The sequence below is a fragment of the Penicillium psychrosexuale genome (assembly GCF_028828465.1).
Source record: "Penicillium psychrosexuale strain IBT 29551 chromosome Unknown utg000004l, whole genome shotgun sequence".
Lineage (NCBI taxonomy): Eukaryota > Fungi > Ascomycota > Eurotiomycetes > Eurotiales > Aspergillaceae > Penicillium > Penicillium psychrosexuale.
In genome coordinates, this window is record NW_026643189.1 from 4,434,663 (window position 1) to 4,456,625 (window position 21,963).

A 21,963-nucleotide genomic window follows, 5' to 3' on the forward strand; every position below is an offset into this window, starting at 1 on the left:
CCTGTAGATATCAAGTTATCCAATCCTTCAATATCTAGAACAGTATATTCATAGAAAGATGTTCTTATGTTCACAATAACCTAAACCTTCGAACGTATGAAAGGAAAAAAAGTGACTTTATAGGTACCTGACTTTATGCGCGTAGTTAGCGCAAACTTTGAAGTACCTTATATGTACCCCGGATCCCACGCCCAACCATGGATTGCTTAGTCAAATTCGATCACAGCGCTGAATCTCGAATCAGAACAAAAGCGAATCTCGGCGATCATCACGGAATCAGAAGTGCTCATCCAGCGACATACATCTGCGGATTCTAGACTCCATTGCCCCCACTTCGAGGCTTTAAAGCTGCCTGATTCCGCTTTCACGCCTTATGATTCCTACACCGTCACGACAATTTTGATATTCTGCCGACTCGATCCACCAGATTAGCGGTCTTGCCAACCTCTCTGGAGCAGAATATTGTCTGACCATCAGTTAACATGTCGGACACACTTTCCGACGCAGACAAGGTTAGTTACTTGTTGTACTCGAGCTATGAAGCTATACCGCCCCCGCAGTGACTCGACTCGACGACTGACATCTATCTTGATAAAAAAAGATTCGCAACAAGCGACTTGCAAAGCTCTCAAACCCAGGCCAGTCCTCCGACGGTGCCTCCGAATCGACACAGAGCTCATCTAACACATCTCCGTCACAATCACCACTGTCGGTGCAGCCACCGAGTCGCCTTTTCAACGCGCCACCAACCCCGCAGCAGTCAGAAGGGAAGCGGATCAAGATCACACCGGCCGCGGCTTCATCAGAGCAACCACGATCCGCCGCTCCCTCAGCCCCGAGCACCCCTCCGCCACAGAAAATCGAAAGCATAGAGGCCTTCGAAGACCGAACACTAAGTGCCGTGTTTAGAGTGACCCTCAAGGAAGAAGGGCATCGTGATATACATGGCAGCCGTACATACTTGCCTGGGCTTCGGAGTGAACTGCAGGATGAGGGTCAGGATTTGCGCATCCAGGTTGAGGTTCTGGACCAGGCCCTCCTAGAGGCTGCGTCAAAGGCCGAGAAGCAGCGTCCCCTTGACTATCTGCTGCCGTGCTGGAAGCGCATCACAAAACTGTACAAGGGATTGAGGCGGACGGGAGATGATGACCCGAAGTATCAGGTTCTGTGTGAGGCACGGCGCCTGTGTATGAGCTATTGTATCTTTGCGATTACAATGCCAGAGATGTTTGGGTTCGTTCTCTGGAATGCCGCTACACTGGCACTGGATACTGACTGGACTGTAGGAGCGAATGGTCTCCTCAATCATCGTTAGCCTCATATCTTCTCATCGACCCCGAGGATGATAGAGGAATCGATTTCGAGTTTATCAACGAAGCTGTGAGAAGATTCGACGAAGACGACTCCGTGAAGCCTGCCTTTATCTCTGCCGTCGAGCAGTTGAGCGCGCAGCTCTCTTCTATGGACGTTAACGATGACTACAAGCCATACGCCATTGTAAGTCAAACGTCACAATTTCCCTGGACTACGTCTGACCAGTTTGTTCAGGCTCTTCGAAACCTTGTTCGCCACGGTTCCATCGCGGCAGCAATCACAGAATCGCCCATTTTCAACAACACAAGGGACCCTGCTCAATTCGAGAAAGCCACTCTTTTGGGTCCATGGTTCCGCCTCTCACCCCTTCAAGCTAATGTTACCCTGTCCTATTTCTCTAGCCCCAAGACCAGGGACCAGGCATACATTTCCAATGCCCAGCGATCGCTCCGAATGACGCAGCAGATGCTCAGTTCTGATCTTCTTGATGTTATCAACCACCTGATCCGAGCCTCGAAAGAGGCTCGGGATCGTGTTTTAGATTGGTTCGCGACTGCTATGAACATCAACCACAAACGACGGGCCATGCAGGTTGACCCTGCGCAAGTATCCTCTGACGGCTTCATGTTCAATATTACAACTTGCCTCGACCAGCTCTGTGAGCCGTTCATGGATGCAGCATTCACCAAAATCGACAGAGTTGATGCAGATTATCTCCACCGCGATTCTCGAGTTGACATGCGGGATGAGACTAAAATCAATGCCGATCAGCATGCCTCCGACGCTTTCTATTCTAAGAAGGTTGAGGGAACTTCAAACTTTATCACTGAAGTATTCTTCCTGACTGTCGCCGCCCATCACTACGGCAGTGAATCATTGACCTCAAAGATGGAGCAACTCGAGAAAGATGTGCGACAGATGGAGAGTACAATCACTAAATTTGAACTTGAGCGGGTTCGTTGGCTCAACAATCCACAGCAATTGCGCACCTTCGATACGGCCCTGAAGAAGTACAAAGACAAGCTCGAACTGGGCATCGCTCTCAAGTACAGTCTCCAAGGTGTGTTGTTCGACGAGCAGTGGCAGGCTCGTTCCATGCTATTCATGCGATATGTTACCGTGTGGCTTCTGAGACTTGTCTCTGGAAAGAACTTCCCCAAACAGCAAGTTACCCTTCCTCTTCCAGAGGAGCAGCCCGAAGTCTTCAAATGTCTACCAGAGTACTTCTTGGAGGATGTTGTCAGTAACTTCAAGTTTATCATGTGGTGCATGCCACAGATCATTACGGCCACCCAGGGAGATGAGCTGGTAATGCTGTGCATCACATTCCTAGAGTGCTCGACCTATATTAAGAATCCCTATCTGAAAGCCGGACTGATCTCCATTCTGTTCCGAGGCACTTGGAAGCGCCCTGGTGGCGCCAGTGGTGTTTTAGTCGACTTGCTCAACAGCATGCCATTTGCCAACGAACATCTCCTCCATGCGGTCATGAAATTCTATATTGAGGCAGAGTTCACGGGAACACATTCCCAATTCTACGACAAGTTTAACATCCGTTACGAGATCTTCCAGATCATCAAGTGCATCTGGCCCAACACTCTGTATCGGGAGAAGTTGTCCCTTCAAGCCAATCAGAACCTGGATTTCTTCGTCCAATTCGTTAACCTTCTACTAAACGATGTGACTTACGTCCTCGATGAATCTTTCGGTGCTTTCAAGACTATCCACAACACCCAGACCGAGCTGAATACACAGGGCAACTCAATGGATGCCGCAACCCGCCAACAGCGGGAGGAGAATCTGTCATCAGCGCAGCGCAGCGCCAAGAGCTACATGCAACTGACTAATCAAACCGTGGCAATGCTCAAGCTATTCACTGAGGCGCTTGCTGACTCGTTCACAATGCCTGAAATTGTGCAGCGACTGGCAGACATGCTGGACTACAATCTCGACGCAATGGTGGGACCCAAGAGCTCCAATCTCCGAGTGGACAACCTGCAGGAATATGGCTTCAATCCCCGCGCTCTTCTGAGTGAGATTGTCGACGTCTATCTTAATCTGATCGGCAAGGAAAACTTCATCCTGGCTGTTGCCCGTGATGGCCGATCCTACAAGCCAGCCAATTTCGAGAAGGCGGCTGATATTATCCGAAAGTGGTCGCTGAAATCCCCCGAGCAGCTCCGCCACTGGAGTGAGCTGCAGAAGAAGGTCCAGGCTGCCAAGGAGGCCGATGATCAAGCGGAGGAAGACATGGGCGAGATCCCTGAAGAGTTCCTCGGTATTTTTCCCTTATTTGACCATCCCTTTTCGACAGCTGCTAATCTTTTAGATCCTCTTATGTATTCCCTCATGGATGATCCCGTCATACTTCCCAGCTCACGGATCGCCATCGACCGCGCTACAATTCGCTCGCATCTCCTGAGTGACCCCCACGATCCATTTAACCGTGTCCCATTGAAGATTGAAGATGTAGTTGCTGGTAAGCAATTCTCTTTCCCATGTATTGTTCCAGTATTAACCACCTTTCTAGATACCGAACTTAAAGCCAAGATTGAGGCGTTCAAAACTGAGAAATTAGCTGGCAAACGGAGGGAAATGGTGCATGATCGGATGGACACTTCAAATTAAGGAGCCGGAGCTTTTTATGATTTAATTCACAAGCTTGCTTATTTAGGGCATTAGCGTTTACGGTACAGAATACACTCTGTCTATGTGGAATCATGCCCCTGGTTATTTACACATGTGACTTTTGTCAAGTAGAGAATCAAACGAACCTAGTCTTGTCGCCGACTTGCTGAATCTGGTAATTTGCCCTTGTCTTACCCTTTGTAGTTGTAGGAGGACTTTCGTTTGCACGACCCTGTTTGAATTGTCCCGTATGTGCCTTTCTTAAGTCGATAATTCACGCCGAGCTTACTAGAAATTGCCATACTGATCGATATGCCCAACAGGGTCTGTTCTTTTCAAAGATATAAAAGACTAAACAAAGTCAAAAAGGAAGCAGAAACAAAAAGCAGAAGTTTAAGTGCTTACCCGGGACCCACCGCCTTCCACATAAGCTTTAAGCTTCTTGTTTACCCTCCGCCATCTTCAACCTTCATCTTTTCAACTCTCAATTGAAATGGGTGCGACTATTTCCACTTGTTTGGGAGCTCTGCCTCCTGTTGTGGAGCTCTTCCCTCCATACCCGACTGTTTACACCTCTGTTCTATGCTGCTTCCAATACTTTCCCCTGGTCAGGACCCTGAAGCCTTAGAAATGCTACCAGACTAACTCGGGACATTTAGGTGACAGCAATTCAATGGATTTTGTCCTGGCACCCAGCAGGCAAAACCTCCTCGGAGTCCATCTTCAACATCCCAGGACGTATCGCCTGGTCTGCCATGGAGATTGTCGGCCCTATCAACTTGATCTATAGCATGGTCACTCCATCGCCATATGCACCCTCCTTCACTGATCTCCCCGTTTCCAACATCCTCATCGTAACTCTGTACTGCACACACTATTTCAACCGCGCTATCATCTCGCCCTTCTTCTCCGCGCCTAGCATGTCCCCAATCCACGCCAGCATCATGGTCTTCGCCATGGTCTTCAATTGGTTCAACTCCGCCTGTCTGGCCGGCTGGTTGCGCGGATATACAGTGCCGATTATCCCAAGCTTCATGGTTAGCAGCGGAAGTCCCCGCTCCGCAGTGGGCGATCTCCTCCCCACCGTGGGTGTGATCTTATTTGCCATCGGAATGGCCGGGAACATCTACTCAGAGACAGCCCTGTTCCGACTTCGGCGCGAAGAGGCCGAAAAGCGCGCTGCCAAAAAGGCAGATGACCAACCTCGGGCGGGAGGAAACATGTTCCACAAAGTTTACGTCATCCCACCTTCTCGTGGTGTCTTCCGATACATTTTGTATCCGCACTACGTGTTCGAATGGCTCGAATGGATTGGCTTTGCTCTGGCTGGTACGGCAGTTGTCCCCTTCTCCGCCCTGCCTGCCTCTGTCTCGGCGTCTTCGGCCATCACTCCCCCGCTGGTTCTAGCGCCGTGGTTGGTGCCTGCTGCGTGGACGGCTGGTAAGCTCGCTGTGCCGCTGCCTTTGCCGGCTGTGGTGTTTGTTGTCAATGCGCTCACGAATATGTTGCCCCACGCGCGCTGGGGACGGAAGTGGTATGTTGAGAAGTTTGGGGAGCAGGCTGTTGCTGGGAGGGGCGCTGTTGTCCCTGGGTGTGCGTGGATGTGAAATGGGAGCTCTCCGGGATATCTTCTTCCTTTTTACTCTTCTCGTTAGTGGCTTCCCGAGCTTGATATCCAAATACGATTGTTTCTTGCTGGATTTGAATTCCTTCAGTCACGATGTAAAGGTGTTAACATTTTCTCGTCCAACATATCCTTCAGCTCCTGGGTGGCTTCAAGTGTGTCGCCATTTGGACAAGTAGCATAGAAATGCTCCAGAATATTCAGTTGCTTGGTCCAAGGGTTATATTTCGCCTGTACCAAGTGGGGATAATGAGGTGTCGATGAGGTTAAGGGCCGGCGTCTTCGAGTTCTGGTGAAGGGTTAGGGAATGTTGTGCTTAAGATTGTGCTCCTGGATATGTTGTAGAATCCCACAAGTGATCCAGACTGCTGCCACTATCCTAGCATTAGGCTAACCGACACAATGTGAGACATTCAGAAGACAAGTGGAGCGCAACAACAATGTCCGATGTAACCGTGCACACATACCTTCCCCGCCAGCGGTATTTAGTAAATACCGCCATATCCAGAAAGTATGTATCTTTTGTATGGCTGGCCCATACAAAAGATACTTCCAGAGCACATCATCGGCACAAGATCAATTCTAAGATAGAATATAATTCGAAGAAAGTCTACATTATTAATTGAAGTTTAATAGGAATGTTTAACAGATTAAAGGAACGGCTTTTCGTATGTTTTTGCAACTACTCCGTACTACTAGTATATTGTTAGTGTCTTTTTAAACTTTAATTCTTGTTAGAAGCATTCAATTAGTGAAGCTAGGCTCGCGTTATATATTAGTACGCTTCCCGCTAACCAGTCCGAGGGCTGAGGAAAATTAACAAGTATCCGTTATATGGGTAGGTTATACAAAAGATACATACCGAGTCTGGGTTCGGATCTGCCCGACCTGGATCTGGTAATTGGGGTAAGCTAGGTGGATCACGAATTGTAAAATCAAGTATCTTTTATATAGGAACCCAATACAAAAGATACTTGCACGCAATTCTCTGAACCCTTAAGACCCTTGGACCCCTAAGGGTCGACGCTTGGGGGTATGCGTCACCACCCGGGTAGTAGGCGTCACCACCCGAGAAAAAGGCTGCAAATAGGTAGCTTTTGTACGGATTTGCTATATAAAAGATACTTCCAGTGGGTGTGGGTGAAAGTCTGGTAGCCGGTGGAGCGTACCAAAAATAAAAGAACCATGGAAACAATTTGGGGGTTTCCCGACTCCAACCTTGAAGGTTCCAAAGTTTCAATTGTTACGGTTGTTACGGTTACATATATCAAACTCAAAATATAATACAGAATCACTTTGTTACTGTATATCGATTGATCGTCTTCTCTTTGCCCCTTATTCGGACCGCAAAAGGAAAGTACCTCGGTTGCAGACCCTAGCGCAAGATACAGATAAGACAGTTATCTCCTCCTTTTCTCGAATGTGTAACAAACGGGCAATGATTTATTATGGATACACAGATTATATGCCCATGTATGTTGTAGTCTTCGGGTATCAATATGAATAAACTTGCCACCCAGCTATAACTCCCAAAAAAACAAATCCTAAACCCTATCATCGGCGCTGATACGTAATCCATTCAGCGACCCCATTCTATTCAACCTCGGCGAAGTCTGTGGGCCGGGCGACATCTGTGGCGGATTCTGCTCGCGCGAAACGATCACCTCGGTCGTGCGAACAATGCCCTCACCCTGAATCGGCAAGATCCGCTCCTCGCTGGAATTGCTTCGTTGACTCCCCGCATACGCAGCCGAGCCGGTCGTAGACGCGAGCTGGGAGCGGTGGTTCTGCGGGTCGGCGTCGTACTCGATGACGCTGAGGTTGCCGCTTTTGTGGCCGCGGGATTGGAGCGGTCCGCCCCGTGATCGCGACATCGAGTGCAGTTTATATTTATTGCTGCCGGGGTACTCGCGTGTCGTTTTGGACTGGGAGCCGTATGTGCCGAGGATTCTCTTGAAGAGGGGTTTGAGGGTTGGGAGGGTGCCGGCGATGATACCCGTGTTGCATTCCGTGCTGGTATTGGTTAGTATGGGGGTTCAGGGTGGATGTTTAGACAACTTACACGACCCAAATTGTGAGGTTTGAAAAGTCCCAGAGGAAGTCGCCGGCGCTGCCATAGCTGGATAGGATAGAGAGCTTGACGAAGGCGGCTGCGCAAGCACTAAGGGAGTAGATGAATTAGCATGGTTTATGACGGGATTGGATCAAAAGTCGCGTACAAAACTCCCAGGCCTAGGATACAGATGAGAGAGGCTTTCACTCGGCGATTGACTTGAAGATGACTGTATTGTATTAGCATCCCATCGGGGAAAAGCGATGTCCACAGCATACCGTAGCATAAAAACCGGTAGGACCGCGAAGATCAGATCAGTCAGAATATTCAATGCTGTTCAAGTTAAAAACGTCTATTTAAACCCATACAGAGCCAATCTCACCAGTGTTTGTATAGGTCAGAACCAAAAGTTGTTTACGAGAGAAGCACTTTGATTTCACCGAAGGATCCCAATTTGATCGGATATCTGAACACTCGAAAATAAGCGTCTGCGATCGATCGGATTGTTAGTTGCTGTCGATCGAAAGTGGGGATAAGGCACGCACCAAAAAGCAGATCGCAGTGTAGAGAGTCATGAGAACTGCAATGCGCCGGGCTCGTCAGTAAGATGCAGACGAAAATATCAGGCCTTCACACACCAATGACCACCCAGATAAAGACCTTGTATCCTTTTCGGGGTGCGAAACGAAGCAAAAAAAGCCCAATTGATACCTTCACCAGGCCAATTGCCCACATGTAAATGCCCTGGGTAGCATAATTCAAATGCATTGCCTTTACAGACGTTTCTTGAACATAGATCATATGCCTGCCTGCACCGTATATCACCTCGGGGACGATAATGGCGAACCCGCAGAGAGACAGCAGCATGGTCAGGGCCATCGTATAGTCATCCCAGCCGACATTGCGAATAAGGAATATGCGCACGTAGAACCTGGCCAAAACGGTGAATAACGCGGCGAAAGTAGTGATAGCCGTGGCTATGATAATTTTCGGTCCTTGATTGAGATCTGGGGGATTCACATCCCTGCTATGCGGACCGTCCGACATGGCTTGTCGTAAAAGTTATGGAGGAGACATCGAGAGGAGAAGTCAGACAGGGATTATACTTGGGGCCAAATTGACAGGGTCATCCCAAAGGTTATCAGATTTAATACATAGAACCCCGTACACCGTATCATAGGTTTCGCATTCGCATTACAGTCAGCTCTACCAAGTTATCGCTATGGTCCCCGAAGCCAAGAGGGCCGGTGGCGTGAGTCTCGTATGGAGGGGCGTTTTTCATCTATTCTACTTCGACCAAGCACCACAGGCCAATCATCTGGTTTCATCTTGTAACCATGTTCTTCAACTTTGGGTCAACAATCTCCTTTGAGCGGTTCACAAGCGACGTCGGACATGAAAAAAAAAACGGAAATGCAATGCCATTATCTGTGTTCCGTCCGAGTTCGACGCCTGCATGGCAACAATGCATTCCCTCCAATGGAAGAGGTTTCTAGAATACGCCTCAGACCCGGCAGCCGGGTTGTAGTTCGTCATTCGAAACATGGCCAATGAGCAGGCGGAGCATCATCGGTAAGAAAAGCAAGGAGATAAGCCCCTCGGATGTACTGGGAAGGTTGCATAGGTAGCTTGCAGTCGGAGTTTACGGATTTGGCCGCAGCTAGGGCACTAGGAGGGGCGTGACTCCGAGATTGGCTGGATTTTGATTAATTTCCCAAAGCGACCACCTTGTTAAATTGGCCAAATTCAATAAATTGGATTCTTCTAGGGTCTAGACGGCCACAGGGATTGTCGCTTAGCTGAAATTGCCAAGCGACAAGGGGACCACGTGGTGGCTGATTCCTATTTGCTTCAGATTTATTGTAGTAATATGCGTTTCTCGTCATATGTCCCTATATGGAGTTGATGGGATCCCCAGAGTATAAAAGGCTCGGTCCGTGAGTGATCCGACGGTTTTTTTCAGGGAAGAGGATCCCTGAATAGACCAAAACCCTGAGTTTAAGGGAAAAAGTGCGATAGCAAATTGCCGGCGTCTCCCGGTGGAGAACGCGGAACGTATGGCCCGGTGCCCTAAATGGTCCCAGCAGAAGAGGGGAGATTATGGACCCCCGCGGATTTTATGCAAGAAGCGCATGCTTTGAGTTAGACTCGGACGTCGAAGATAGGGGTGATGAAGCTATTAAATCAACAAGCATGCCCGGATTCCTTCTGGCTCAACACTTCTCCTAAGCTCTTGTCAACTCGCCACCATGGTTGCCATCTCCATTCTCACTCTGGGAGCTTTGTTCGCGCAGGCGTGGGCTATCCCCACTGCCGTGGACAGTGCTGTTGCGAGCGCGACTCCCACCGCTGCTTCCACCTCCCTGCCGGTCGCTGAGTCCCAGCTTGAGGACTTGGCTGGGTTGGCATACAACACCACCATCGATACTGTCTCGAGCGACTCGGACATTACCAAGCGCGGTACTTGTTCCTTGAGCAATCTGCGCATTCGTCGCGATTGGAGGACTTTCTCTAGCACCCAAAAGAAGTCCTACATCAGCTCCATCCTTTGCCTGCAGAAGTTGCCTTCTTTGACTCCTTCCGCGGAGGTCCCTGGTGCGCGGTCCCGTTACGATGACTTCGTCGCAACCCACATCAACCAGACTCTGGAGATTCACTTCACGGGAACCTTCCTCGCGTGGCACCGGTACTTCATCTACAACTTCGAGGAAGCCATGCGCAACGAGTGTGGCTACACCGGCGACTACCCGTAAGTCAATCGCATCACATAATAAAAAAAAATACCCCAATATCTAACATAACCACAGCTACTGGAACTGGGCCGCCGACGCCGGCAACCTGGAGACATCCCAAGTCTTCGACGGCAGCGACACCTCGATGTCCGGAAACGGCGCCACCGTCGCGTCCGCCGGCGACATCCAGCTGAGCTTGGGCGACTACCCGATCATCTACCTGCCCACCGGCAACGGCGGCGGTTGCGTGACCAGCGGCCCCTTCAAAGACTACACCGTCAACCTGGGCCCCGTCACCCTGATGCTCCCCGGCGGCGGCAGCCAAACCAGCGAGAACCCCTTCGCCTACAACCCTCGCTGCCTGAAGCGCGATCTGACCACCAAGATCATCCAGGACTACGCTAACTTCACCGCGGTCGTGGACCTGATCCTGCGCCACAACGACATCTACGACTTCCAGATGAACATGCAGGGTGTCCCCGGCAGCGGCAACATCGGCGTCCACGGTGGCGGTCACTACTCCATGGGCGGTGATCCTGCCCGTGATGTCTTCGTCAGCCCCGGTGACCCTGCTTTCTGGCTCCACCACGGTATGATTGATCGCACCTGGTGGATCTGGCAGAACTTGGACCTGCACAATCGTCTGAATGCTATTTCTGGCACCGGTACTTTCTTGAATAGCCCGGCTTCGCCGAACACTACCCTTGACACCCTCATTAACATTGGTTATGCTGGTGGCTCGGATATTGCTATGCGCGATCTCATGAGCACTGTCTCTGGTCCTTTCTGCTACATCTACCTGTAGGTGGTCGTTATTGGCTGTATATACTCAGACCCCTAGAATGCGAACTGGATGGAAGATGGCAAGAATGGATGGAGTGGAGGAAGTCATATTGTACAGAAGATAGAATTGTATATAATCCATCATTTAGACCGAGAAGTGACTAAAATACTCGGGAAGACAAAAATTATTCTATCCTCAAGATATTCAATTTATCCATGAATTAGGTCTAAAGTAATACAGCAATCTAAGACCTATAGCCAAAAGAACCCACTTATTACATCTTCCACCGCGAGAACATCATAAGCGGAACCCACAGCCAAGAACAAGGAAGCGAATCGGGCTTCCCAGCACCGTTAGTAACAGCAGGATAAGTATCCTGGCCGTAAGTTGTGTTTAGCGTGACATGAGCCTGGGCGGACCCATCTTCCAGTCGAATCCACGTCTCGGTGTCGTTTGCGAGATTATCCTCGTGGAGTAAGATCTGCCGTCCACCGCGGGCCAGATTTCCATAGCCGCCATACCCCGTATGCCGCCCGTAGCACATATTGATACCATTCCCGGTTAGATCGTGATCGACAAGAGATCCATTCCATTTAAAGCACCTGCGAGGTTTAGCGTTTGAATCATTCAAGTCACGATTAGTTGCCTGCTAGACACATACCAGTCATTTTGGTGATCGTGGCCGCTAAATCCCGCGATTAAGCCTTCGGTGTGAAGGAGCGCGTCCATGAACTTGACGTCCTGGCCGTCATAAGTCCATTCGCCGGTTCCTTGCGGGTTCACGCGCTCGAGATTCACGCCGGGATTCAGGTGCGGATTTATGCCTTTTGTTTGTTGGTGTTCCAGCATCGCGTGCGCAGGGATGTGATAGAATGCTAGCGAGGGAATGGCTTTGCCATACTTCTTGTTCAGTTCGGAATTGGTTTTCGTAAACCATTCAACGACCTTGAATGCAGCCAGTCAGTCATTTCCTGAACCAATATCGGGGCTTTCCTACCGAATCATCAATCCAACTCGGCCTTTTAACAGCAGGCCCGGTCTCTCCTTGCTTCTGGTAATAATGCCCACCCTTCGAATCGAAGAACCACAGCAGCAGCGTCGGCGTGCTGGTATTCGTCTGTCCATGTGAGAACACCGGCAGGTAATAATTTGTTATTCCGGCCTTGTCGCCGGAGATCATACTCTGCGTCAAACTGTTGGTGTATTTGTTCTCCTCCTCGAGCATGTCATCCTCCGGGTTGAGATTAACCTCGCTATCGTGGTTGCCGTAGGTTGATGCCCAGCTGTATCCCTTTTCGACAAGCGGGGAAACTACCGAGTCGATATATTTTTTTGAATCGGCTTTTTGGGTTCTTTCGCCGGAGACTAGGTCGCCGTTTATGACTACGAAGTCGATGTCCTCCTTCGAGAGGATCGTTGACATCACTTTTTTGGACTTGTTGTCTTTTTCGTCGTCTGCAAGGGGTTAACAAAAGACCGTTCCTTATCAATTATCAACACATACCCTCGGCGAAATGCAAATCCTCAAAGACTCCAATGTGAAATGTTCCATCCTCTCTAAACCGCAGGGTTCGATCCTTGGGTGCTCTGAGAACGGTTTGTTTCAATTCCCTGAGATCCGGTCGGGGTACCATATTGGAGGAATGTTGAATCAAAAGCGATCGATCGCGGGGAGATCGGCTGGAAGGGTTCAACGAGATTCACGTGCTGAGCATCTCGCAGTCACGTCAGGAGCGTCGTGCCAAGACCTTTTAGATAGATTCGGCTATTTGCTCGACATTCTGCAATTGACTAGTAGAATTACTGGTTTAATTCATATTGGATTGCGAATTCTATTTCCTCGAGGTGTTTTAAGGGTAATTATACCGTGATTTTTCGTGATTCCTATCTATAAATTGTAACTGTTCCTTGGTTATACATAGGAAAGTCGTCTGTACTGTTGACACTTTCTCGCCTTTTTAGCCAAAATGAAAGGGTGAAAGATAAGAATAAAAGACGGCCAAGCGGTCTAAAAAGACTACCAATAATAAGAGCAATTTAGTTAGTGTGTCTACAAATAATCCAACGCCTTCGCTACCCAAAAAAGAGAACAAAGAAAGAACAAAACGAAATGGATGTACCCCTATCGCTATCGGCGAGCTGAGATACCACTCTGAAAGAGTCCTGAATCCGATAGAGGTTCCTCAGGGAAATTGTAGAGCTTGCCGTTGAAATAAGACTCAAAAGCTTGGGCATGTTTTCTCATGAATGAGATTGGGAAGACCTAACTATCACAAACTTGGCAAGTGGTCATGCGCTGAATTCAATCTTCAATCCCTTCAGTTCCGACTTACAAAGTGTATGCTTTTGAAGGTCAATAGTGCGCTCTAGCTGTAGCAGGATTATGCGGTGTGCGAGAAGTTCGGGCGATTCAGTACACCATAACTAGACATGTTGTGTATTTGATGTAAGTGGAGGTGATATACAGAACAACACGAAGCCAATAGGATTAGGCTGACACCCGAAGTTAGTTAAGGCTTGTTAGAATTAGTATTGCATGATACTACAAGAATAGAATCTTGGCGTCGCTGGGCAACGAGCCGCATGTCTCGGATGCCCAAAGCCACCAATTTTGATTTCTAGGGTTTCCACCAATAGACTTGATCCTGTATAGTGTTCTTGGCCCTGTTCTTGGCTTCCAATCCCTGGCATTCCACTGGCCATCCTACGGACCTCGGGAGTACGGAGTCTCCCGTGTTATAAACGAGATACCCCACCTGGGCATTATAATTTATGGCGAGCTCAACTGTTAGACTCTAGACCTCTCTATCTTGGGCCTCCTGCGTTCGATGTTTCACTTGTCGCTGTGCTTTGCGGTGGCAATCCAATCGAGGATGTGATCCGAGGTGCATAACTATGTGACCATCCGACCGTGTACAGTAAGCACATTAGAATGTTCCAATCGTGGCCTTTTGATTGGGTGAAAATGGTGGAAGCGCTTTACCCTTGTATGTGGCGTAGCATTGCGCGATATAAGTAGCTTCTCCGGTGAGACTTGTTGACTGCAAAGCGCCTAATTGAGCTCGCTCTTTGGTCACAGGAGACTTTCGAAGCCGAATCACATTTCACATGTTTCTTGGCTAAGAGGCCCGTGTAGAAATGCTCCAGTAAGAAGGAGATCGAGCATTGAAACGTCAGAAAGCCACATGCATCCTAAAAATGGCCAGTCGCTAAGAACCAATCGTTGGCCGCCCGTATGTACCTTCAACATGTGAGATACGAGGTGGTTGATCGCTACTACTCAACGGTTTTGCGTATAAAAAGGCACCGTATTCTCATCTTGGAGCCATTTAAACTATCCTTCTCAGTGCCAGTTCTCTGTGCCCTAATCACTTCCTATTCGATCCGAACGTTCATTTACTTTGATCGCCATGTCAGCGCTCATCGAAACCCTACCCCTACCCTACCCCGCACTGTCGATTGAGTCAGACTCGGACAAAGAGTCTTGAATACGAGGACAACGAAGATGACCCCGCCCCCCAGATCAATGCTACAAGAGTTGGTAAATATTTATACCCTCCCACCAAAGACGGGCAGATATTGAATACATCGCTGAGAGTGCTTCTCTGTTTATTCCACGCAAATTGGTGCATGGTCAAGGACCCATCATCGTCGTCACTGGAAGGGTTCGTGGCTGTGGAGGTTTGACATACTCCTCGTCATATTCAGCGATGGCCACAAACACCTCACGTCGGTCTCGAGATACATCCTCTCGGCGCTGTGTTAACTATCTGTTCGTCTTTTGTGGGCGGATATAAACGTTTATAAACTCTGACATTGGACTCGTGGGCTTATCCATCTGGGGCCGATTCTTTTGGCAATCCGATGCTAATATTCAAGCAGGATACTTGAGTTAGCAAGAATTCTAGATCCTCCAACAAAGGATGAGCAGACCGCTAATACGGCGCCGAGAGTATACCTCGATGTTTATCTAGTGTATTCCACGCACTGAATTGGTATATGGTCAAAAAGGACCCATCATCGTCGTCAATCGAAGGGTTCGTGGTTGTTGAGGTTTGATATACCCCTCATCATATTGAGCGACGGCCACGAGCACGTCATGTCATCCTCGATATATACTACCAGCGCTGGATTTGCTGCCTTCTCCTCCTTTGTTGGAGGATATAGAATCTTTACCAACTTTCGCATTGGACTGGTGGGTTTATCCATGATCTGGGACCGATTCTTCTAATAATCTGATACTTGTTGTTGTTGTTGTTGTTGTTGTTGTTGTTGTTGTTGTTGTTGTTGTACTATTCAATGTCCGGCGGCACATGGGCCATGCAATCTGATACTGATAGTGAAGCAGGATACCTGGATTGGCAACCATTCTAGATCCTCCAACAAAAGATGAACAAATCGTCAATACAGAGCCGAGAGTATTCATCCAGTGTGTATATTCCACGTACCAAATTGGTGCATGGTCAAAAAGGATACCACTTGAAGGGTTCGTGGTTGTTAGGGCTTAACATACACCTCATCATATTCAGCGACGGCCATGAACACCTCATATCGTCCTCGCTATATACCATCAGCGCTGTATTCACTATTTGTTCGTCTTTTGTTTATGGATACAGGATGTTCTCCGTACTAACTCCCTCATTGGACTGGTGGGTTTCGTGGTTGAGGCCGAGTCTTCCGGCAATCTAATGCGAATAGCAAAGAAGTATACTTGGGTTGATGGGACACATCTTAAATTATCTGTTCTTTCTTCCGTGTTGATATGATTGACGAGCAGCTGTAGTCAAGTTTAGAATGACTGTGCAACCGCTATCGACCGAAGGAAAATTATAAGAAGGACAATGGAAAACTATCCTATGGGTACTCTATCATATTGTTTTAGCGTGCAATGCTAGTCAGCCCCAGGTATAACGAGGAGCGGCGAACATGGGTTGTAGAAATCAAATAGACGGCCTTATGCACCAGATCCCCTGCATGGCAGAGGTGCTATCAACTAAACCTGCTGAGGCTACACAAAACTACAAGAAACACAGAATATTGTTAATTGTAATATTGACAACTGATTCTATACTATGATAGAGGCAGTAGATCAAATTCCACGAGGCGAACTTGATCAAGCAAGGTTGTAGAGCTTGCTGTATGTGGAAAACCACACAATGTTGAAATGGTAAAACTAGCACCAACCGAACATCACAACGAAAGTAGGTCGTAATGTTGGTCAGCGCCAGTTTAAAATAGTCAGTAATGTTGAAACTCCAGGCCCGCTTTTGGTATCCTCTAGAAAACCCGTTGAAACCCATATGTTGAACTTTTGGTATCATCGTCGTAACTCATCAATAAAGAAAACTCCCCAGTACTGAGGCGACAGGTTGATTGTCGCCTCCTCATTAAATTAATGGCAAATTGAAATAATTTATTTCGCGTACTTCTGGCGGAAGTACTTGGCAGCGTTGACCATCTGTTTGTGTTTATCAGCATTTTGAACATTATTTTCAAGAATATTGCCATGTCTTACCGCAGTGAGAGCCGCCTTAGTCTCGGGCCAGGCACGAGTCTTGAGACCACTGTAAAAAGAAGGATATTAGCATGAAGAGAAAGAAAATGAGATTTCGCGCCAGGATCACAAACCAATCAGGGTTGAGCCAAAGCTGTTCAGGAGTGAGGTAGACCAGCATCTCCTCGATGCGGTCCTTGATCTCCTGCTCGGTGGGGATACGAGGAGAGTGGATGTCGTAAACACCGGGGCCAATGTGACGAGGGTAGGCCTCGTCGATGAAGACCTTGAGGAGCTTAGCATCAGACTTGCTGTTCTCAATGGACAGGACATCGGCATCGAGAGCGGCGATGGCGTGGAAGAAGTCCTGGAACTCGGAGTAGCAGAAGTGAGAGTGGATCTGAGTGCCATCGGAGACACCAGCAGTGGACAGCTTGAAGGAGTCAACAGCCCACTTGAGGTAGGCAACACGGGCGTCACCAGAGCGGAGAGGAAGACCCTCACGGAGAGCGGGCTCGTCGACCTGGATCACAGCGATGCCAGCGGCCTCAAGGTCAACAACCTCGTCGCGGAGAGCGAGAGCGAGCTGCTGAGCCTGGACGGACTGGTGGACATCGTCACGGGGGAAAGACCAACGCAAACAAGTGATGGGACCAGTGAGCATACCCTTCATGGGCTTGGGGGAGATGGAAGCGGCGTACTTCGACTCCTTGACGGTCATAGGAGCCGGGCGGGAGATATCACCGACGATGATAGGAGGACGCACGCAGCGGGAGCCGTAAGACTGAACCCAGGCGTGGGTGGTGAAAACGTAACCAGTGAGGCGCTCACCGAAGTACTGCACCATGTCGTTACGCTCGGGCTCACCGTGGACGAAGACATCGAGATCGAGCTCCTCCTGGACCTTGACGACCAGCTGGATCTCCTTCTCGATGAACTTCTCGTACTCCTCAGGAGTGATCTCACCCTTGGTGAACTTGTTACGCTGGATGCGGATCTCCTTGGTCTGAGGGAAGGAACCAATGGTGGTGGTGGGGAAAAGAGGGAGCTTGAGGGTCTTAGTCTGCTCGGCGTAACGCTCGGGGAAGGCAGACTTGCGGTTGTGCATCTCAGGGGTGACAGCGGCCTGGCGGGCCTTGACAGCGGGGTCGTTGGTGCGGGCAGAAGAAGCGCGAGCCTGAACAGACTTGGCGTTGGCCTCGAGCTGCTCACGGACAGCGGCAGGGCCGTCGCTGACAGCCTTGGCGATGACGACAACCTCGGTGGCCTTCTCAACAGCGAAGGAGAACCAGTCGCGGATCTCGGCATCAAGGTTCTTCTCGCTGGCGAGAGTGTGGGGGACGTGAAGGAGGGAGCTGGAGGTGGCAACAATGACACGGTCCTTGCCGAGCTTCTGAATAGCGTTCTCGACCTTCTCAATGGCGGCCTTGAAGTTGGTCTTCCAGATGTTACGGCCATCGACAACACCGGCGGAGAGGATCTGCTTAGGACCGAGAGCGGCGACGACGGCGTCGAGCTGCTCGGGGTTGCGGACCAAGTCAATGTGAATGGAGTGGAGGCTCTGGAGGTTGGCGAGGACGTCAATGTTGTGGACGATGTCACCGAAGTAGGTGGCGAGGGTGATACGGGGAGCCTGGGCACCGAGGGCACCGAGCTTCTCGTAGACTGGCTTGAAGGCAGCCTTGGACTTCTCGGCAAGGTCGAAGACCAGGACGGGCTCATCAATCTGGACATCCTCGACGCCAGCAGCCTTGAGCTGGGTCAGAAGATCAATGTAGAGAGGAACGAGCTTGTCAATCAGAGTGATGGGGTCAACGCTCTGGCCACGGTCGGCCTTGCCCAGAGTCAAGAAGGAGACGGGACCGAGGAGGACGGGGCGGGTGATGATGCCGGCGGCCTTGGCCTCAAGGAACTCAGCAATGGGCTTAGGCTCGGCAGCGAGCTTGAATTCCTGGTTGTCCTGGAGAGTGGGCTTCACGTAGTGGTAGTTAGAGTCGAACCACTTGACCATTTCCTGTTTATTAAGTCAGCATTGAATTCAGACACAAGATGCAATGATTTGCACATACTAGACTGGGGACATCAATGCCCTCCTTCTGGAGACCACGGCCCATGGCGAAGTACTCATCGAGAGGGTTGAGGTTGTACTTGGTGTAACGCTCGGGGATGGTTCCGAAGAGCTGGTGGTGGTCGAGGACCTGATCGTAGAAGGCGAAGTCGTTGCTGGGAATAATATCGACACCGGCATCCTTCTGGATCTTCCAGTGCTCCAGACGAAGACGCTTGCCCTCAGCGAGGAGCTCATCGCGGGAGATCTTGTCAGACCAGTAAGCCTCGGTGGCCTTCTTGAGGTCACGGAGTCTTCCCATGCGGGGGAAACCCAGAACAGATCTATTCAGATAGTCAGCAACTGTGTCGGCCACTGTTCACAAAGAGTCGAGCCAACATACGATTGAACCATTCTGACGGATGTGTATAAAAAAAAGAGAAAAAGAAGAAAAGGGTCTCAAGGATAGAATTTTCACAAATCCGATGCCTTTGAGAGAGAGAGTGAGGGAAGAGAAGGAAAAATGTCTGAGAAATGGTGAAAGAAATATGGAGGGGGGGGGGAAATAAACGCTAATCCCAATGGGGGATTGATCCACCTGAAAGTTGGAGGGGCATCAATACGGTATGATACATGATACAGTACTTCTGTGTACCTGGGATCCAGGGTTTCTGACCGGATCGTGTGGGATATTGTGTAATTTACTGTTATTTTCAGTCCTCGCATGGTATCAATACCTGATGATCTCCGTGATCGGTCCGCCTATGGATGATCACGCCATTGAAACGATAAGACCTCTCTAGGGCTGCAAGCTATTCACGACTATTAATAATTGCCAATGAAGTCCTTTCCTTTCTTTTTCAGCAAGGGTCTTGTATGTATGCTATTTATTGTATGAATTAATGAGCGGTCAAGCTCCCAAAGTATACTTAGTACGGTACAACATACGGGACAACCACTATGCGTGACACGCTGTCAATTATTGACCCCGCCCCTTTACCCGGACAACAGCCAAGCTGATATTTAACAACATCAATTGGCAGCTTTACTACCTATGAAGTAGCATTTCTAGTCAATTCCTCATGATGCTTTGATATTCCTTCTTAAAATCAATAATGGCTCAGAAGACCCTTGAATAAACCCCGGTGTCGGGGTCCATTGATCGGCCCACGTGATATAGGGATCGGAAAAAGTTAATTGAAACTGAACTTTTTTTTCTTTGGGAAAAAAAAGAAAGCGATTGTCAAGTGCCAAGCCTCTCAAAAGACAAAAAAAAAGTGCAGCCATCATGACCTTCCCTGACGTTGTTGCCCTCAATGCACCTAACTCCCCGCAAGATGTCCAGAACAGCGAACATCATGCCCAGAACTCCGATGGAGTTTCCGTGACCAATGAAGATGATCGCGACCTCCTAAAGCTTGGCTATCGCTCTGTCTTGGCTCGAGGCTGGGGCTCGTTCGACAATTTCGCCTGCTCCTTCTCAGCCTTGAATTGTGTTGGAGGAATTCGTGTGCTTTTCTATATCGCCCTCAGTGGAGGCGGGCCGGCTGCCATGTATGTTCTACTTTCCGCGTGGTTCCCCGCGCTTTTTCGCATTGATCACATCACTAACAACTTCCTCAGGTGGAGCTCCTGGGTCTCCGGTAGTATTTTGTCTATCGTCACGGCCGCCTGTCTCGCTGAAGCTTGTTCAAGCTATCCAGCCGCGGGGTCGATTTACTACTGGGCCTTTCGATCCTGGGGAGGCGGTCAAGTCGGCCGCTTCATCTCCTTCCTCGTTGCCGCATGGACATTGGTTGCGTGGACTGCCTTCCTCGCGAGTGATTCGTTCGGTGTCGCCAATTACCTGATTTCCGAGGTTGTCGTGTTCAACCCGAAGACGAGCTTCCCATACGACACGGCCGACGTCCGAGCGCGTGCCGTGGCATGGGCTATCTCGCTTATTTTCCTGGCCATGGCTACCTCGCTAAATTTCTTGCCCCCGCGCATGTACTCGTGGGTGTTCAGAACGGGTGTGACGATCATTATCATCGATATGCTGCTCAACTTCATCTGGCTTCCCATCGGCGTCTCTAAGACGTACGGCTTCCAGTCAGCCGAATACGTGTTTACGTCTACATACAATGGCGGGGATACCAGCCCCGGATTGAACTGGGTTCTGTCCTGGTACTTGGTCGCCAGTTGTCTCGTGGGACAGGATGCTTCGGGTCATGTCGCCGAAGAGACCGTGTCCGCTAAGAAAGCCGCCGCAAAGGGTATCTTCTGGGCAACCGTTGCGTCTGCGCTGTGCGGCTTCCCGATCATCATCTTGTTCCTCTTCTGCATGCCTCCGATTGACACATTCTATGACACTACCGCACCTCAGCCGTTCATCAACATGTACGCGATGGCGCTCGGTCCCCATGCGCACGTTGTGATGACTATTGTCGCGATGATCGGAGCAATTCTCAATACTTCGATCTCTTTGGTTGCTGTATCGCGACTTGTATTCGCCGTGGCACGCGATGGCGTCTTCCCATTCAGCGACGTGCTATCGCGTGTGTCGAAGTCGAAGCAGCCTCACAACTCTGTGATCTTCATTTCCGTTATTGCCGCGCTTCTCCTATGCACTCAGCTCCCGTCGCAAGTGGCCTTCTCCAGCTTGGTCTCCACTTCGGCTGCGGGTTCCCTAGCAGCATACGGGTTGGTTGGAATGGGCCGAGCGTTTATCACGCGTAAATCGTTCCGTCCAGGCTTTTGGGATTTGGGTTGGTTTAGCGTTATCGCTGCTGTTGTTACATTCATGTGGAACGGATTTGCTTTCGCTGTTCTCTGCGCCCCGGCTTACTCGGACAAAGCAATTGACCAGGATTCGACCTTGTTCAACTACGCGATTGTGATTATGGGCGGTGTCACTATCATCGCGATCGCCGAGTGGTGGCGCAAGTCCAATGATAATTGGTTCGGGCATATCAAAGTTGTTGACACAGATACCGAGACAGAGCACTCCATTGGACGTGAGGAGAAGACGAATATCTCGGCCGATACGACTGGCGCTTGAACTAGGAGTTCTACCGCAGCTTCCCTTGTGCTGGTAGTCATCGGGACTACAGGATGGCAACAAAAAAGGTGGTGATTTGGCATCCCGATAGGGATGCTTTTGGTAAGTGTGTTTTCTATAGCACGCATGACGGGTGTTCGAGGTCTTGCGTTTTTGGTCTTCCAAAAGCGCGAGCCTCGATCTGAGATATTACCGTTAAAACTTGATCTGGACAATACCAGCGAAAGGACATGCATGCTTCGTCCCT

General features: G+C 49.6%; 7 protein-coding genes across 7 annotated transcripts; 4 read left to right on the top strand and 3 right to left on the bottom strand.

Annotated features, from left to right (window-relative positions):
• Positions 1 to 482: 482 nt before the first annotated feature.
• N7518_007556 (ubiquitin-ubiquitin ligase UFD2) lies at positions 483 to 3,942 on the top strand (the record flags this gene model as incomplete). The annotated part of the gene is made up of 6 exons (XM_057188483.1): positions 483 to 512; positions 602 to 1,233; positions 1,287 to 1,497; positions 1,549 to 3,592; positions 3,644 to 3,793; positions 3,845 to 3,942. 6 exons carry the CDS (start codon positions 483 to 485, stop codon positions 3,940 to 3,942), a joined length of 3,165 nt encoding a protein of 1,054 aa, XP_057040186.1.
• A 493-nt stretch (positions 3,943 to 4,435) lies between these two features.
• On the top strand, positions 4,436 to 5,549 carry N7518_007557 (3-oxo-5-alpha-steroid 4-dehydrogenase family protein; the record flags this gene model as incomplete). Its single annotated transcript, XM_057188484.1, has 2 exons — positions 4,436 to 4,549; positions 4,602 to 5,549. The coding sequence occupies 2 exons, from the start codon at positions 4,436 to 4,438 to the stop codon at positions 5,547 to 5,549; spliced, it is 1,062 nt and encodes a 353-aa protein (XP_057040187.1).
• A 1,561-nt stretch (positions 5,550 to 7,110) lies between these two features.
• N7518_007558 (uncharacterized protein) lies at positions 7,111 to 8,666 on the bottom strand (the record flags this gene model as incomplete). Its single annotated transcript, XM_057188485.1, has 7 exons — positions 7,111 to 7,579; positions 7,629 to 7,727; positions 7,786 to 7,848; positions 7,898 to 7,952; positions 8,002 to 8,107; positions 8,165 to 8,199; positions 8,258 to 8,666. The coding sequence occupies 7 exons, from the start codon at positions 8,664 to 8,666 to the stop codon at positions 7,111 to 7,113; spliced, it is 1,236 nt and encodes a 411-aa protein (XP_057040188.1).
• A 1,202-nt stretch (positions 8,667 to 9,868) lies between these two features.
• N7518_007559 (tyrosinase family protein) lies at positions 9,869 to 11,156 on the top strand (the record flags this gene model as incomplete). Its single annotated transcript, XM_057188486.1, has 2 exons — positions 9,869 to 10,368; positions 10,427 to 11,156. 2 exons carry the CDS (start codon positions 9,869 to 9,871, stop codon positions 11,154 to 11,156), a joined length of 1,230 nt encoding a protein of 409 aa, XP_057040189.1.
• Positions 11,157 to 11,409: 253 nt separating this feature from the next.
• Positions 11,410 to 12,769, bottom strand: N7518_007560 (metallophosphoesterase family protein; the record flags this gene model as incomplete). The annotated part of the gene is made up of 4 exons (XM_057188487.1): positions 11,410 to 11,737; positions 11,797 to 12,080; positions 12,133 to 12,590; positions 12,640 to 12,769. 4 exons carry the CDS (start codon positions 12,767 to 12,769, stop codon positions 11,410 to 11,412), a joined length of 1,200 nt encoding a protein of 399 aa, XP_057040190.1.
• A 3,549-nt stretch (positions 12,770 to 16,318) lies between these two features.
• On the bottom strand, positions 16,319 to 19,126 carry N7518_007561 (5-methyltetrahydropteroyltriglutamate--homocysteine S-methyltransferase). Its single transcript, XM_057188488.1, has 5 exons — positions 19,080 to 19,126; positions 18,699 to 19,020; positions 16,764 to 18,643; positions 16,651 to 16,699; positions 16,319 to 16,593 (listed from the first exon to the last, which is right to left on the bottom strand). Exons 1-5 carry the CDS (start codon positions 19,088 to 19,090, stop codon positions 16,549 to 16,551), a joined length of 2,307 nt encoding a protein of 768 aa, XP_057040191.1. The 5' UTR covers positions 19,091 to 19,126; the 3' UTR covers positions 16,319 to 16,548.
• Positions 19,127 to 19,964: 838 nt separating this feature from the next.
• Positions 19,965 to 21,716, top strand: N7518_007562 (uncharacterized protein; the record flags this gene model as incomplete). Its single annotated transcript, XM_057188489.1, has 1 exon — positions 19,965 to 21,716. The coding sequence occupies one exon, from the start codon at positions 19,965 to 19,967 to the stop codon at positions 21,714 to 21,716; it is 1,752 nt and encodes a 583-aa protein (XP_057040192.1).
• Positions 21,717 to 21,963: the final 247 nt, after the last annotated feature.